Raw genomic sequence first — 16,498 nt, 5'->3', positions numbered from 1 at the left:
GTTGCATCTGCCTTGAGGCTTTGTTCTGGTTACAGATTCGCCATGTTAAATCTGTGGGTTCAGAGGTGGATACGGACTTTGGTTGTGATTTGGGGTCTTTATTAGGACCCCCGCAGGGTACAAGTAGAACCGAGGACTGAAACAAAGCCCCCAGAAAACCCCAACGTATATCCACAGGCAAACCGTGAATCTTCCTGCCAGCGGTTCCATCCGATGGGATCTAGCTGTGCAAGGGTCGGTTACCTTGGACCTCAAGATCAGTCCTCAGCAGGTCTACAGACAGAACTCAGCAGGCCATAAAAAAGGAGTTCGGCCTGGGTTGGTGTGGCAATTGTTTTCTCAGAGCACCAGTGAGGGGGAGCTCCCCACCTCCTGAGGCAGCCCATTCCCCTGCTGAACTAGACTCCTAGAATCCTAGAGTGGGAAGGGGCCATGCAGGCCATCTAGTCCCACCCCCTGTTCAATGCAAGATCAGCCTCAGGCATCCAGGCGAAGGATCTGTCCAGCCACTGCTTGAAGACCACCAGCTTGGTGTAGTGGTTAGGAGTGCGGACTTCTAATCTGGCAAGACAGGTTTGATTCCCCGCTCCTCCTCCACATGCAGCCAGCTGGGTGACCTTGGGCTCACCACAGCACTGATAAAGCTGTTCTGACCCAGCAGTCTCTCTCAGAGCTCTCTCAGCCTCACTTGCTCCGCAGGGCGTCTGTTGTGGGGAGAGGAAAGAGAAGGTGATTGGAAGCCACTTTGAGACTCCTTCATGCATTGTACCATGATAGTAGATGAACCTCTTTAGAGAGGGGTGGCCTAAAAATCTCAAAATAAATAAAATAAAAATAAATAGTTACAAGTAAGTACAACCGTTTGTTGTGGAAAGTGTCTGTTGTGGAGAGAGGAAGGGAAAGGCATTTGTAAGCCACTTTGGCACTCCTTCAGGTAGTAAAAAGCAGGATATAAAACTTCAGCTCTTCTCTTCCTCCTCCTCTCTGTGTTCATCTGAGAACTTGTACAAAGGGGTGTTCCCTCTCATCTCCTCACTGGATGGAAGATGGTAGGTCCCTTGCTGGGCAGAATTTGAACCCAGGGCACTCTAGTCCAGATCTCTGATTATTGCTTGTGCTTCATCAGGTCATGATTGTGCTGCATACGCCAACTAACAGGCAACCAAGTAACTGGTTCCTACAACTCTTCTGTTGTCGACCATGTATTCCTTGAACTTCCAAGGTGCTGGGTGTGGAGATTCTCTTTGCTGACCTTGGGTCGACCTTGGGAGAATCCTTGCCAGGCAAAATAGTGACACAGAGAGAAGGGAAAGTGTCCTTTGCCAAAGATCACCCTTGCGGTGGGCTTTGCCCCCAGGTGATCCTGGCGTTGCTGGGGCCCTCAGGGGAATACCAGGAGCCCTGGCTGAAAGGTGCCACGCTGCGGACCATGCCAGGGACGGATGGTCATATGAGCCCCCACCCCACTGATAAAAACCGACCTAGCGCCAGTTTGCAGGGAGCAAAGGGAGATGTTCTCGGCTGCCGCCTGGCGCTTCGTTGAAATGTCCCGACATCAAAATGCCAGGGAATGCCTTTTAAAAAAAATCACAGGGAGGTGAGAGATATTTCTAGGCAGGCCGTGTCCAAAGTTTCTTTGCTCTGGGCAGGGTGCCTTTGCCAGGGCTTGTGTGTTCTTCAGCCTTTGCGGAGCCGAGAGGAGGTGGGGGGGGGGGACTCGTTCCCTTCTGGCCCCCCCTCCCCCCTCCCCTCCCCATCCAATTTCGATGTTAATACCTCATCTTTGTGTGCGTGGACCTCTGCTGTGAGCAGTGGCGGAGGCTAATTTCCCCCTGCGCGGGCCAGTGGCTGGGAGGCCCACGGCTGCGCTCCCCCCCTCCAGGGCACCGCTCAGCAGAGCGTTAAGCTTTTAATTGAGGTGTAAGTGTAGCGGCACAAGGGGGAGGCCAGCCGTGGCCGGTGCTGGGCTGGGAGGCTGGCACGCCACTTGCCCGGCTGCTCCGGAGAAGGGACCAGCTCCGTCGCATGCGGCAGCAGCACCGGCGTGCCGGCAAACGCCAAGAAGTGGCCGGCTCTGGAGGGACGCCAGCACCGTCACGATGCTTTTAGGTGAGTGCCGCACAACTTCCTTCCCTCGCGTGGTGCTTTGGGGTGACCTGGGGGGAATGACCCGGCGGGGCTATTCTGGCGCGTGGAAAGCAGCGTAGCTTTGACGGCAGAAGGGGCTCTTCGCCCCCCGCCTCCCTTGGGCTGTGATGGAGAGGTACCAGTGGCACAAGAAGGCGTCAAGGGCACTGTGTCCAGCCTCCCGGCAGTGGGGCTAGAGGCTCGCAACGGCTCCCGGGGAGTTCGGAGCGCAGCGCATCTCGGGTTTGCAAGCAGGGAGCAGGAATTCAAAGGTTTCGATCTCGCCACCTGCACAGGGAGAGAAGGAGAGGGACAGAGGGTTCATAGAGTTTCCAAAACTAGGGCCCGGCTGGACAGATCAAGGCGCGGTTGAGATCACGGTGCGGGGCACTGCAGGGGATCTGTACCCCGAGCAGTGGACCGGGGAGGTGCGGCCGAGGTCTCCGGCAAAGATTCTCCATGGCTGAGCCTTCCGTCTTCCTAATTCTAATATGCGCAGACAAATGTTTATGGTGAGGGCGTCCCAGACTGGTCCTCCCCGCACAAACAGGGAGAGAGAAAGAGAGAGAGACGTGCTGGATGCTGGTGCGTGGCTTTAGGTGGCATTTTGCCACGGGGTCAGTCGTTTCCACGACGCAGAGAAAGGCAGTCGGAGTGCAGATGGGAGCGTTCCGAAGACTAATTCTGCCTGCCGGAATCCGCTGGAAAAAAGTGGATTTGGACACACAAGATTGCAGGTGTGTTAATTGTCTAGCGGAGGGTGGCAAAGGCTTTGGATGCGGTCTCCAGCCGCCATTTTTGTAGCTGCTCTCTAGTTTCCCCCCCCCCTTTGCCAATCTGTATAGCGATTCTTTCCTTTTTCTACCCGCCATCAATTCAGGCCTTGAGCTAGAACAGGAGAGGGGTAGAGACAGGGTGAAAGATAAGGGAGGGAAGGAGGCGGAGGGAAATTATATTGACCTTCCAAAATCTGTGGATGTCCTTCAAAAAAGATTTGCTGTTTTAGGAAGAAACGTTCGAGGTTGGGTTTTTATTTTTTTGTGGGAAGGGGTATTCTTTTAAAATTAACCCAAGGCAAGATGTGAATTAAACCATCCTGGCCAGATTTGGAAACGTAGAATTCCCCGTCCGCCAGGATGAATTCGGGTTTAGAATGTTTTAAAGGGAATATCTGGAAAATATCTCTTAAACACCGCAGGCAAAAAAATAAATGGGGGATTTGTGTTAGAGGGGAGAAGCCGGTGAACAAATTGTCATCCCTTAAACACCGCCCCCTCCGGATTCTCTTAACTGTACGCGTGCTATTTGTGAGAGAGAATCGATGGGGTCCATTCCAGAATCCTCTTTTGTCGAAAAAACTCCCTCCTGTCCGCTTCAGTTCTTCTTCCCATCTTGATTTCAAGTAGGGTTTGGAGAGGGGGCTTTTGTCTGGCTATCAGAGATGGATCCTTCAGCAGAGTTACAGGATAGGAGCTGAAAACGCTCACTGTCTGTTTGCACTCTGCGTTTTGGACGCATATTTGGGGGATTCTGCAGCTGCCCCTCAGGTTCTCTGGGGATTTATTTTGGGAGGCAGAGTTTACGTGTCAGGTAGCATAGGTGTTGGCGATTACAATTACGCCTTCGTCCAAGCACGACAAGGGTTGCAACTGATGCTGAATTGTGCTGAACGGTTGTGGGATGAAATGCATGATGGAGAAAGGTGCAGAATTTAGGATTTGTCTTCCTTTCTGCGGCCGCGCAAGAGACACTCAAATGCCCTAATGAATTCGACACGCCCGGCTTTGAGCCGTCATTCACTTTCTCCAAGGCAGTCGGTGTGTGTTTTGCAAGACGTAGAATTTGGGTTCACCTCCTTGCTGCAGTGGAGGTTGACTAGCTTGGAGAGGCGAGTCTGATTTCACGAATGTGCGTGTAGGTTACATGTTCAGAAACGTATGTTTCCCAACTCTCTTCTGGCGTGTGCTCATTTCGGACCGTGGCTGCCTTCTGTCTGGATCTGCCCGCTTGGGTCCCTGTGTCCTTTCCTTGAAATCCATCCAGGCTAAGAATGTCTATGGGCTTCTTCATCGAGGCCCTTCCGACAGGGTTATTTTTCACCAGCAGCCTGCGTGTGACCTGTGCGGCTGTCTCACTTGGGTTGTTTTAATGTCATACACCCCCTCCACTCACAGGCACACACACTCACACCCCAAGTGCCTTTCCTTGTATTTCTGGAGCATGTAACCATTTCAGAGATAATATATCTGGAAGTATTTGCTGGACTCTGTTTGCTTTGGACTCCTCTTTGCTCTTTCAGTTGCAGAGAGAAACACATCCAAACAAAAACAAACAAATAAAACATCCCAGATCTTCGAGAAAAACACCCCACGAACTCGGGAGACGATAAAAGATATATGTTTTTCCCCTGTTGGAAATAACAGGGGACTTCCTTTTATTTAAAAAAAATTCTTTTGTAAAGCACCGAATCGTATAAACCACCTTGGCTTTAGCAAAATCGATTGGTGTCTTTCAAAAAAACAAACAAACAAACATGATTCCTGTATTGCGGTGACTTTACATCATGCAATCATCTGAAATGTGATTTAAAAAAAAATTTTTTTTTAATTGGGAAAGGCGCTTTCGGAGTCCTCCTCCCCATACCAGTTGACGCAATCCATGTGCAGGGGGGGGGAGGGGATGTTTCTCACATGGATTTGCCGTGACGAGTGCTCAGAACCTATGACAGGATTATGGGAGGGGAATGGCGGCATTCAGAAACCAGGCAGTATGTGCGAAAAATCCATGTTTTGCCCATGGGTCTAGACAGTGTGTATTCGTGGATGCATCGCTGTGCATTCTTCGGTTCTTTGGATCAAAACCGCTGTGGCGTGTCTAAGAACGTTATCTTGTGACGCCCTGATCTGAAAGGGCAATGGAAGGTTAAGGGGAGAGTTGACAGCAGAACGGAGTAGGATGCAGAAGATTGTCTTGGTGCCCTTGTGTAGATCAATGGCACGTCCATGATTAGAATATCTGCTGGTATTCTGGCTCGCCTTTCTCTGAAAGGACAGAGATGGCTCTTTCCTGGGGGGGGGGAAACGATTATACAAAACGCAGCGTGGTTTTAGAAATAAATATCAAAATGTAGATCGGTATAGCCTTGGCATAGCATTGGTATAGCGATCTGCAAGTTTCCGATTTGGATATCCAAAGGCCAGGCAGCAGGGATGTCTGCGTCTACAAATATTTATTTTCGACATCTACAGAGGGAGACTCAAACTACTGTGAGATCTGCGTTTCCCTCCAGGATAATTTATGCCGTTTTTATGTATATTGTTTTTTAAAGGGGGGGAGTGGAATGACCAAAGAAGATTTTGCAGTTAAATATAGCAAAGCAGGTCAGCAACTTTAAAAGGAAAGCACACGCTTGCGTGCACACCCATGAAACGCCAGAATCACATGTCTTCTGTACCGTTCGTCATTACAACATATCTAAATGCAATTGGCATCAATTTTTTCTCTTATCTTTGTCTTAACAGACTGGTCGTATGTCAGAATCGTCAATACCACCCACCCACCCTGTTTTCCAATATCACATTTCTTTTTGTCCCAGAAAGTGTGTACTGTCTTTTTACTTATTATTTCACCTGCATGCTTTTTTTTAAAAAAACAAAAAGGAAAACCCTGTTTATAACTGAGTGAGCAATATTACGGCTCCGTGTTTTTTCAACGGGAAAGATCCGAGAGGACGTTAATCTTAGCGGATTGAGAGATGCTTTGCCTTTTTGGGGTGCCAGAAATCCTCTTGCACTCCAACTTGCTGTGAGTAGCCCAAATGCATTCTGAAATAAGTCTGTCTGAACTTAGCAGGAATTATTTCAAAATCACGGCGGTCAGGTTTGCAGCCTAAACCATTTGGAAGATCTCTCTCTCTCTTCGCCTTCCTATTTTGCTTGTAATTAAAAGCAATCTCGGTGCTTTCTTCTTCTGAGTCTAATAACTGACTAATCTGCCTGCTTCTGCAAGAAGGTTATCAGTCGTCTTTTGTTCCTACGGGGACAGTCCTTAATAAATATATTGTCTAGCTCCTTAGCATTAGCAGACAGCACGGTTCTATCCGGATTAATAAATCTTGGACCCCATGGTCTTTTGTTTTCAGTATTCATGTGGACTTCAGCTTTCCTAAAAATGGGAGGCTTACTGTTCTAAACCTTCCGGATCTGCAGTGCAGAACATAGAACTGTCTACAAAGCTGTGGACTCGATCCGGCAGGGCGTGAGCGGAAAGGTAAACGTGCTTAGCACAGATCTGCTTCCGCAAGCAATAGTGCAAAGATTGCAGGAAATAACAGAGGACTCGGGTGTAATTTTTCGCAAAATAACAGTGTACAGATAGAACAACGAAATGCACGGCAGATGGTTTGCGTGCGCTGGTTTCACTCACTTCTGAAATCATAGAAGAATCATATTTTGCTGTGCCTCACTCGCACAGGAAGAGAATAATGGGGAAACTCTCTCTTTCGCTTAATGTATGCAAACAGTGCAGAGTCATTTCAGTGTTTTGTCAGTGGCTTTTGTGCACACAGAAATCCTCCAGAGGATCCCTATGTATTGTTGGCAGTCCCATGGGATCCAACCCTGCGTGCAAGGTAAAACTACTGGTGGCTGAACATATGTTTCTGAGTCCTCCATCATCTCTCTTGTGCTGTGTGTGTTCTGAGGCTTGTTGTTTTTTCTCTCCCCATTCCGCCTGACAAAGAGATCGGTGGAACACGAAAGCTTGCACATCCCTGTTGGCATTTTTAAATTGATCTAATGAATGGCTAATTTTTAAACCCAGCTTGGATCTTGCTTTAATGTCTTCTGCGTGACGGGTAACTTCTGTAAACTCTCCCGAGCTCTTTGAAAGCCTGTTCGGTTCAGACAGCAGGGAACTGAATGTTAAGCTCGTGAAGTCTCGGATTCCGGCAGCTTTTCCCCACGTGATCGTTTCTGGTTAGAGGAGCCAGAGATTATGGCTCTTTTACATGCATTGGTGGCCTGACCTAGGCTGATTTGTGTGAGTACATGTTGAAGTATCAGCTTTTAACCTTCGGGGAGGTCTCTGAAGCCACATCTTTTTCCTCCTGGACTTGGCAGGGAAGAAGAAATTAAAAGAAGCTCCATGGTGTCCCCCCCCCACAATCCCCCTCCTCCTCCCCCCCTCCCACTGAATTGGGAAGCCATATTAGACAATCTGGACAGGCTTCCAGATTCAGCCAGACAGGCTGAGGGAATCAGCGTTAACTTCTGTGCCTCCAAAACAAGAACTGGAGGGCTCTGCTGGGTCAGACCAGGGAGGGTCCATCTAGTCCAGCCTCCCATCTCACAAAGGGGCCAACCAGTTCCTCTGGAGGACCAACAACAGGGCAGGGAAGGAGGTCAAGGCCTTCATAAGGACATCAGGAGAGCCCTGCTGGATCAGACCAGTCGTCCATCAAGCCCAGCATCCACATACTGGCCAACCAGTTCCTCTTGTCCGCCAACAGCAAGGCCTTCCCCTGACGTTGCCTCCTGGCCGTGGAATTCAGTGGCTCTGGATGGGCAGGTTTCTTTTACGAACAGGACCGATAATACACTTGTCTTCCCTGATGCAGTCTGGTCCCCTTTTAAAGCTGCCTAGGTGTGTCGCCAGCAGCACATCCTCTGGCAGCGAATTCTACCTTGGAATCACTCGTTGTGTAAAGTAGTCTTTCTTTTTGGCCGTCCTGATTTTCTGTGAAATACAGCCTTTCTCAACCTTTTCACCATTGAAAAACCCTGGAAACAGTCTTCGGGTTTCGAGAAACCCCAGAAGTGATGTCAGCAGGCCACACCTCCCTGCCACGCCCCCAGAAGCTCTCTCAGCCCCACCTCCCTCACAGGGTGTCTGTAGTGAGAAGAGGAGGGGAAGGCGATTGGAAGCCATTTTGAGACTCCTTCAGGAAGTGAAATGTGGAATACAAAACCCAGATTTTCTTCTCCTTCTCCTTCTCCTTCTCCTTCTCCTTCTCCTTCTCCTTCTCCTTCTCCTTCTCCTCCTTCTCCTTCTCCTTCTCCTTCTCCTTCTCCTTCTCCTTCTCCTTCTCCTATTGGTCCAGTTTGTTGAATACATTTGAAAGAGAAGTGACTGAGAAGTATTTGGGGAGCAGTTGGACTTCTCTCACACAATTTCCTGCTTGCTGTTAGACCTCTTTGTTTGCGCTACCAGTTTAGATTGCATTTCTCTTTACGGCGAAAGACTTTACAGGAGTCTGCCTGCCAAGTTCTGTTGTTCATTTAGTCCCAGAACCCATCAGAAAGAGGGTTATGCTTAAAAGCACACCATCGTACCACCCCAACACCATTTGCCCCAGCAAATCCCCCACCCTCAAGAAATTGATGAGCAGGTGGAAAAAACTGGCCAGAAATTGCCTCTAGAATAACACTGTAGGGATTTCCCCATGTCTCTGTGATCTTAGCCAGAGAGATCAGGGGAAATTCCTAGAGCATCACATCCTTCACAAACCGAATCTCCCTTTGGAATGAGGCAGCCCTGATCTACTGTCTGTCGACGGAGGAGAAAATTTTGGGTGCGAGGGAGAAGCCTGGTGAATGTCCCCAAATGAAGGCTGAGCCCTTATAGCAAGTACCTCTTGCGTTTGCAGCAGTGCTGACTGGAGCAGCATGTATAAAGAGCCGATCCCCCAAAAGCTTATGTTGCGTCATGCCAGCCTTCTTGGCCCCTCCAAGACTCCCATATATTTTGGCTGCCAGATTTCCTCATTTGGAAAATTACGTTGCACGTTCTCCCGGGTTTCTGCCCGCCAGCATTCTCTGGAAACCTGGAGTAGGATCCAGGCGTGATGGATCTGCAGTCAGTAAGAGCATGCCTCGCATTCCGTTGGCGGAAATGAATTAAGAGTTCCTTTTTGCTGGCTGCAGAGCATCAAATGACCTTCTCTAAAGAGGCGGTTTAGCAACAGCAAGCAGGAGGACACCTGTGATCCTGGCCCAGAAGGACATCTCAAGCTTGCCAGCTACGAGATCGGAGAATCCCTTCTTCTTGGGACCTTACCCAAGCTTGGAGGACCATGACGGGGTGGGTTCCAGAAAATGAGAGAGTTCTAGTGGAGGGGGTCACAATTAATGATCACAGACTGGTGGGAAAGTCGCTCTGAGGACTGACAAACATTTTATTCTTAGGCAATGAAATAGTTTATACAACGCTGTTTGACTTCAGGGTCACCTCTATGACCAGCCAATTTTACTTCTGTAAAATTTAACTTGAATTTAACTTGGTTGGTATTAAAGGCGTCCCTGGACTCAATCATTGTCCTGCTACTCACCGGAAACTTTATACAGCGCTGTTACTCATCTCAAGCTCTCAAGTCCAGGCAAGGTATCTGACCAAATCCTAATGATTCCTTAGGAGAATTCAGAACTATTGTGAGAATGGTCGGTGAGCGTGGGCAGGTGGACAGTTGTGAATTTCCTGCATTCTGCAGGGGGTTGGACTAGATGACCCTGGAGGTCCCTTCCAACTCTATGGTTCCTCTATATTATGAAAACTGTATGTTAGGAAATCCTTTAAGTAAGGATTTTAAGTAAGAAACCTCATGCAAGCTTTCCCATTCTATTTTAATAGGATCAACTAGCCCCTTGCTTCTTAAAATTATAATACGGCATTGTATACATTTCAGCCGCGAAATAAACTTCTCGGGGAAAGGGATTTCAAGCCTCTCTTGAAGGAGTGGTGAATTCCGAGCAACCTCTTTGCAAATAAGGAAATATTTGTGGTGTTTTAAAAGAAAGAGAACTGCAGGAAATCTCGCTTCCGAAGTATTTTAATACTTATGGCTTGTTATTGGTATTCCTTTGGATTTCAGAAACCTTTGTTAGAGAGTCACACTGTGACAAATCGCTGGCATTTCCCATTCTTTTGACTGGTAGACTTGTTCTACCCTAGCTCCTTAAAATGCCTCCCCATTCCCTCTGGCCTGCCACAAAGAAAACCCAGAAAAGATGATAATTTACTGATCAATTTACTGATCAAACATTTTCTAACCCAGGAGTGTGTTATCTTTGCACCCTGGCCCTCCATGAAACCGTCTCTTCCTCCTCTCCTTCCTCACCAAAACAAAACAGCAGAAACCAAAGCCAGCCCCGCAGGCATTCAAAGAACTGGAACTAGGATCAGGCAATTACTTCCCCCCTGCTTTGTCCCCCCTTCCCCCAAGTCTTCTGCCCTCAGGACACGATTAAGCATCCTGCTCTCTCCTGATGGGTTCCACATGATATACCTGTCACAGATCGGCATTCTTCAGCACAGATAAAAGTCAGATCTTTGGTCCGCTGATCCCCAAAAATGCAGTGTTTCTTCACACCTCAACAGGTTGGGTCTACCCAAGGACACAAATCCCCTTTGAATGCCTTTGTAGTGCTACCAGGTGCTGCTACAGTTTCAAGATCCGTCTGCCTCCTGCGTTGGACGGACGACACCAAGGGGACGCCTGACTTAATCATGCCTTTTAGCTAATTAAAAGAATTCCTTCTGCGTTCACAAACGTGCGATCTTCACCTTCCAGGAGCCTGACGTGTATGTGCATATGCCGTGTATCTTTTTCTCCAAAGAGGGTCTTCCTTAATCATGTTTAAGCCCTAAATTTAAGCTTGAACAGTTCCGCAGGGCCCGCAAAAGGGAGCTCCTCCACCAGCCATTTGGTGGAGGTTGACCCTGAGCCCTCCCTCCTATGGCACCCACCATAATTCCACCCAACCCACTGGGCTATCAGTAGGAGTTACTTTAATGTTTAATTTTTCTACGGTTACAAGTTGCTTGTTGTTTCACTTCATTCATTATTGTTAATCTAAGCTATCTGTATTGTTCCTGTTCTGTTTTATGTGAACCGTGCTGAGCCTTCGGGGAGGGCGGTATGCAAATATAATAATTAATAATATTTACAGGACTTCATTTCCAGCGTTCCCAGTGTGGAGAAATGGGAGTCAATTCCCCACTCCTCCTCCACGTGAAACCTTCTGGGTGACCTTAGGCCAGTCACAGCTCCATCCGAACTCTCTCAGCCCCACCTCCCTCATCAGGTCCCTGTCGTAGGGAGAGGCACCTGCTTTGAGACTTATCAGGACCGGGAAAACAAAACAAAACCAGAGTCCAGCAGGGGCACCTTTTAAGACCAACAAAGATTTATTCAAGGCGTGAGCTTTCGAGTGCTTGCACTCGAAAGCTCACGCCTTGAATAAATCATTGTTGGTCTTAAAGGTGCTACAGGACTCTGATTTTGTTTTGTTGTGCTGCTTCAGACCAACACGGCCACCCACTTGAATCAGGATTGGGAAAAGCAGGGTACAAAAACATACAGTGGGCCTGCATTCCTGCATTGTTTCACCACTATTTCCCCGACTGTGTTTTCCTCCTTGGTGGTCTTTCTGCTGGAGAAAAGGGAATCTCGAAGACTGCGCAGAGCAGAGCTTTGTCTCCCGTGTCAGAACCATTCTTCATTCCAGAGCTGCGTCTGCCCCACTCCGGCGTGACAGGACATGGCCAGCAGCCTCCACAGCTACTCTGGAGTTGCGCTCACCAATACGGATCACTGAGCTTTTGGCTCCTAGTCCTTCTCGTGGAAGCACGTGAGCCAGCCTGGAAAAGGGGTCGTCTGCAGATTTGGAGCACCTGTAACCGAAGGCTCCAGAAGTCAGCCCCCTAGCGCAGGGATGGTTTTCGGGAAATCTGCCTGATTTGGGGGGAAATTGTGTTGTTCTTGTTTGGGGGGGGCTCTCAACTTGCCCTTGACCCAGAAAAGATTTGTGCGCTCCCCCCCACCCCCTGCTCTGAATTGTTGCTTCCTTTGTTGAGTCTGTTTCCACGAAAATCTGTTGTGACAAGCAAAGGGCAGGAGTGGAAGGAAAGGAGGGTGGTGGGTTCCCTCCCTTCCTTTAAGCCTGTGAATGCAGAAGAGTGTGCCTATTGTTAGATCTTTGCACAGAATCTTTCGATATCTCATGGAAACGGAGACCTCAGGACCAGTGCCGGTCAGGAAACCTTCAAGAATCAGATGAGATGCGCCTGTTTTCTTTGCAAGAAAAAATATATGTATGATGATGTGTACATGTGTAGGAAGACCACCAAGGATCACTGTGCAGAGGAAAGCACTGGCAGAGACCCCCTCTGCTTCTCACTAGCCTTGGAAGCCCCAAGGAAGGCTCTGCAGAGGAAAGTGGCAGCAAATCACCCTGACTTCTCCCTTGCCTTGGAAGCCCCTTTCTGGGGTGGCCATAAATTGGGAGCTAAGCAGGGTCAGAACGTGGAAGGGAGACCCCCAAGGGAGGCTCTGCAGAGGAAGGCCATGGCCAACTGCTTCTGCTTCTCCCTTGCCTTGAAAGTCCCCAGCTGAGGTCACCATAAATTGGTTGTGACTAGACAGCACTTTGCACATTTTGTGTGCATGTTTGTGTTTGTGACATGTATGACTGTGTCTTTTTGCACCAAACATTGTTTGGAAGCCCTCTGGGTGGTCCCTGTTTTTTCAGGGTCCCATTGGTGCTTGGTTTTTTCAGGGTCCCATCTGTCTCCAGTCCCAAGCAGAGGAGGCTGACGCACTAGAAGGACCTGGCGTGCTTCCATCCACACCACGCATTGGGAGACAATGATTTTCACAAGCAGGTGTCCGAATCCATCCTGCAAAGTTCACTGTGAGCTAACTATCAGAGCATCTTTTGCCCAGAGGTTGGAAATCCAGTGATCAGGGGCTGGGCTTAACTCAATGGGTGGATGAAACCAGGCACAGAAGACCTGCTGTGGGAGGAGGCCCCTTCCCAATCAGCATCCCTGTTCACCTGTTTTCATTATTCCGTTCTTTTTCTTTGCTGTGTCCGGCCCGGGTCTCAGCTTTCTTTACCTCCAGGGTTGATTCCTGCCTGTGCCTGTTTGTTTCTAAGCCTCGGAGGCCTTTCCTTGTTTCCTCCTAATCCCCTGGCCCCTCTCTGACCAGCTCCTTTTCCCTGCCCTCCAGGAAACTTAGAAAAGCCAAACAAATTCCTCTTTGTGACCCAGGTGGACACAAGTTCTCCAGTCTCACTTTAGGTAATGTAGGGGCCAGGACATGGTACGCTTGACCTGAATTGGGCCCTGGCACAGAGGAATCCTGATCCAACTCATGTCAGAGGAGCAGGGGTAGTCAAACTGTGGCCTTCCAGATGTTCACGGACTACAATTCCCACGAGCCCCTGCCAGCATTCGCCAACGTTATTACATGAAACATAACACATAAAAACATACGCAATTAAAATCAACGTAAAAGCAATCATGCTGACTGTAGGCAAACCTCAGACCATCTCCGTTTATGGAGCTTTTCGGTTTTTTGTGCTATCTGATGCTCCTGTCTTCCATCCCCCCTCCCTTCAACTACAACTATATCTTGTACGCTCTTGGGTCCAAAGAAGGGAACTTTATACCCCGAAACTCTTGTTGGCCTCTAGGGTGGTCCTGGATTCAAATCTAATTTTGTACACTCAGTTTTCTTCGCTGAGAATCACTGCAGTTGAGAAGACTCATTGGAAGAGCTTCTTTTGCATTCTGACTCCCCTGTTTGCCACGCCCCTCCCAAATTCTGACTGGGATATAAGGCTTCAGAAATTCCTACTTGTACCTGATGAAGAGAGCGTTGACTTTCAAAAGCTTACATCCTGAAATTTTGTTGCTCCTTAAGGTGCCAGGCTGGAATCTAGCTGTACTAAAAGTGAAGGTGCCACTTATAAGCATACTTGGATCTCTGCTGTTTGGGTTATACCCACGGTGCCCCGACCATAAGCCCTGTGGAACAGTTCTGTCTCGAAAGCCTCACAGCTTTCACTGGGCTGAAGAAACGCAGCTACCAGAGCTGGCAGAAAGAAATTTTGGGTTGGCCCACACTTTACATTGACAGGCTGTTTCAGACATGGTTTAACTGTCCCAGTTCTTACACAAGGAATCCTGAGAATTGTGTTTCAAAAGTGCGTTCAAAAGCCACACCTCCCAGTTGTACCTGATTTTGAGTGTAGATTATGAGTTGGTCGGGCACTTAATTTCCCCACAAGTTAAATAGTTCAACCTAGTGATTGATCGTGATGCGTAAATAAAGACACGCACAAACCTACTTCTTACAGTGGTTAGGAGTGGCAGCCTCTAATCTGGAGAACCGGGTTTGAGTCCCCACTCCTCCTCAGGCAGCCAGCTGGGTGACCTTGGGCCAGTCACAGTTCTCTTAGAGCTGTTCTCACAGAGCAGTTCTCTTAGGGCTCTCTCAGCTCCACCTACCTCGCAGGGTGTCTGTTGTGGGGAGAGAAAGAGAAAGCGGTTTGTAAGCCGTTTTGGGACCCCTTCAGGTACGGAAAAGTGGGGGTATAAAAAGCCAGCTTTTCTTCTTCTTTACACTTAACGGTTGCATAGAGAAATATTTGATCAGAAGAGTCCTTAAGAGGAATGAGATGTTATTTAAATAGCCAGCCCCTCGCAGGCGGCGTGCTGGTGGTTAACTGCGGGGTCCTTTAATGAGAAAAGCATTGAAGATCCGTTTGCGTAAAAGACAATTTGGTTATGGGCCCGGCCTTTTCAGAATGAATTTTTCTCTCCCGCTCTTGGCTAGTCTAGGAACACCGAGCTCAGGGGAGGAAGAAGAAGGAGAAAATCCATTTCCTTTCATTTTACCAGTGTCTTGTGCCTCTTAAAATCAAATTAATTTGTACGCCCCATTTTGGGCTGCTGCCAACTGCTTTACATAAATATGGGTCTCTGTTTTATGGCAGATAAACACGCTAATTAGATTTCTCACCCCCAGTGGATATCGTAGAATTCCTTTTTTAAAAAGAGAGAGAATTGGAAGTTAGCTATTAAAATAATTTAACAAAATGGAATTCAGGGCACCCCTGTGCCTTTTAGCAGAGCTGACTGGAAGAAACTGATGAAATTATAAACCAGCAATAAAAGGTGTGGCTTTGATCTGTAAAATGAGGCCCATTTTATGCAAAATGGAGCAGCTCAGCTTGGGTTTCATGGCTGGATGCAGAAAGCAGGAATCGCTCCTCAAAGCCAGTCAGGACTCTTCCTGGATATTCTGCCCTGGTGTTTTCCCACACTGTGGACTTACCCTGATTTTCTTGGTACCCACAAGCTCCGGAATCAGTTTGGGTGCAATTCTTCTGCTCATTTTCCCTCCCTCTGCATTTGCAGTTGTTGATTCAGCCCTCAAATAGCCAGTTAGGTGTAGTGTTTAGGAGTGTGGACTTCTAATCTGGCATGCCAGGTTCGATTCTGTGCTCCCCCACATGCAGCCAGCTGGGTGACCTTGGGCTCCCCACGGCACTGATAAAACTGTTCTGACCGGGCAGTGATATCAGGGCTCTCTCAGCCTCACCCACCCCACAGGGTGTCTGTTGTGGGGAGAGGAATGGGAAGGTGACTGTAAGCCCTTCGGGTAGGGAAAAGTAGCATATAAGAATCAACTCTTCTTCTTCTTCAAAGTGGCTTCCAATTGCCTTGCCTTCACAACAGGCACCCTGTGAGGGAGGTGAGGCTGAGAGAGCTCTGACAGGACTGCTCAGTGAGAACAGCGCTATCAGGGCTGTGACTAGGCCAAGGTCACCCAGCTGGCTGCACGTGGGGGAGGAGTGGGGAATCGAACTCGGCTCAACAGATTAGAAGCCACCACTCCTAATCACTGTCCAATCGTGCAGAATATGGTGGGGACGCATTGCTGTGGACATGCCCACCTGGGGTCCCTCCCCCTCCAGGCCCATCCTTGGCCATTTTGAGAAGGAGGGCAGGTCAGCATGACCATATATGGCCTTATCACCCAATAAATATATTTCATATTTCATGGAAAAGTGGGAAGAGGGCTCTCTGTGCTCCCCTCGGACCCTTCTGTGGGAGACTAGACTTTCCTGACCAAATCCAGCTGCCTGCCGCCAAAAAACAGACATCCCCCTGTTGATTCAGTTGGGAAACACCCAATAGCCCCCGACTTGCTAATCCGTTTCCTCCTGCAAATAATGACCAATTATTTTAGTCGTGAGCTTTAAATCTGCTATATTTCCTCTCTCCTTTTCCCCCCCTCTCGCAGTGATGCTCTGCAGCTGTTGCGCAGATGCGCTACGGGGAAAAAATCAGAACACCGAAACGATCTTTGCATATCATATGGTTTTCTTGTGCGTTTTGGAAAGGGTTGATTTGATACTTGAATGTTTCTTCAGCCGTAGTCTCCTCTCTCTCTGACGCACGCCCTGTCCTCAAGTGGTTGGGGTGAGTTTGCAGTTGCCTCAGTAATTAACTGGATTTCCTCTTGCAAAATTAGTCAAACAGAAATGCTTCATTGTATGTCACGTGCATACACTCACACACA

The 16,498-nt window shown here is 48.5% G+C and overlaps 1 protein-coding gene across 8 annotated transcripts in view; it reads left to right on the top strand.

Annotated features, from left to right (window-relative positions):
* ZNF385C (zinc finger protein 385C) overlaps positions 1-16,498 on the top strand; it is a 90,286-nt gene that overhangs the window by 46,766 nt on the left and 27,022 nt on the right. The window contains exon 1 of one of the 8 annotated variants that reach the window (XM_077313761.1): positions 1,600-2,109. The exons of 6 other annotated variants lie outside the window; for them this stretch is intronic. In XM_077313761.1, coding sequence (XP_077169876.1) covers positions 2,100-2,109 — 10 coding nt within the window. In that variant the 5' untranslated portion in view covers positions 1,600-2,099. Of the gene's footprint in view, positions 1-1,599; positions 2,110-2,387; positions 2,865-16,498 lie in introns of those variants that run through there. One more of the 8 variants, XM_077313762.1, reaches the window with a different exon arrangement.

This window comes from Paroedura picta, chromosome 16 (genome assembly GCF_049243985.1).
Source record: "Paroedura picta isolate Pp20150507F chromosome 16, Ppicta_v3.0, whole genome shotgun sequence".
In the NCBI taxonomy this organism is placed as follows: domain Eukaryota; kingdom Metazoa; phylum Chordata; class Lepidosauria; order Squamata; family Gekkonidae; genus Paroedura; species Paroedura picta.
This window is presented reverse-complemented; position numbering and strand designations above follow the sequence as displayed.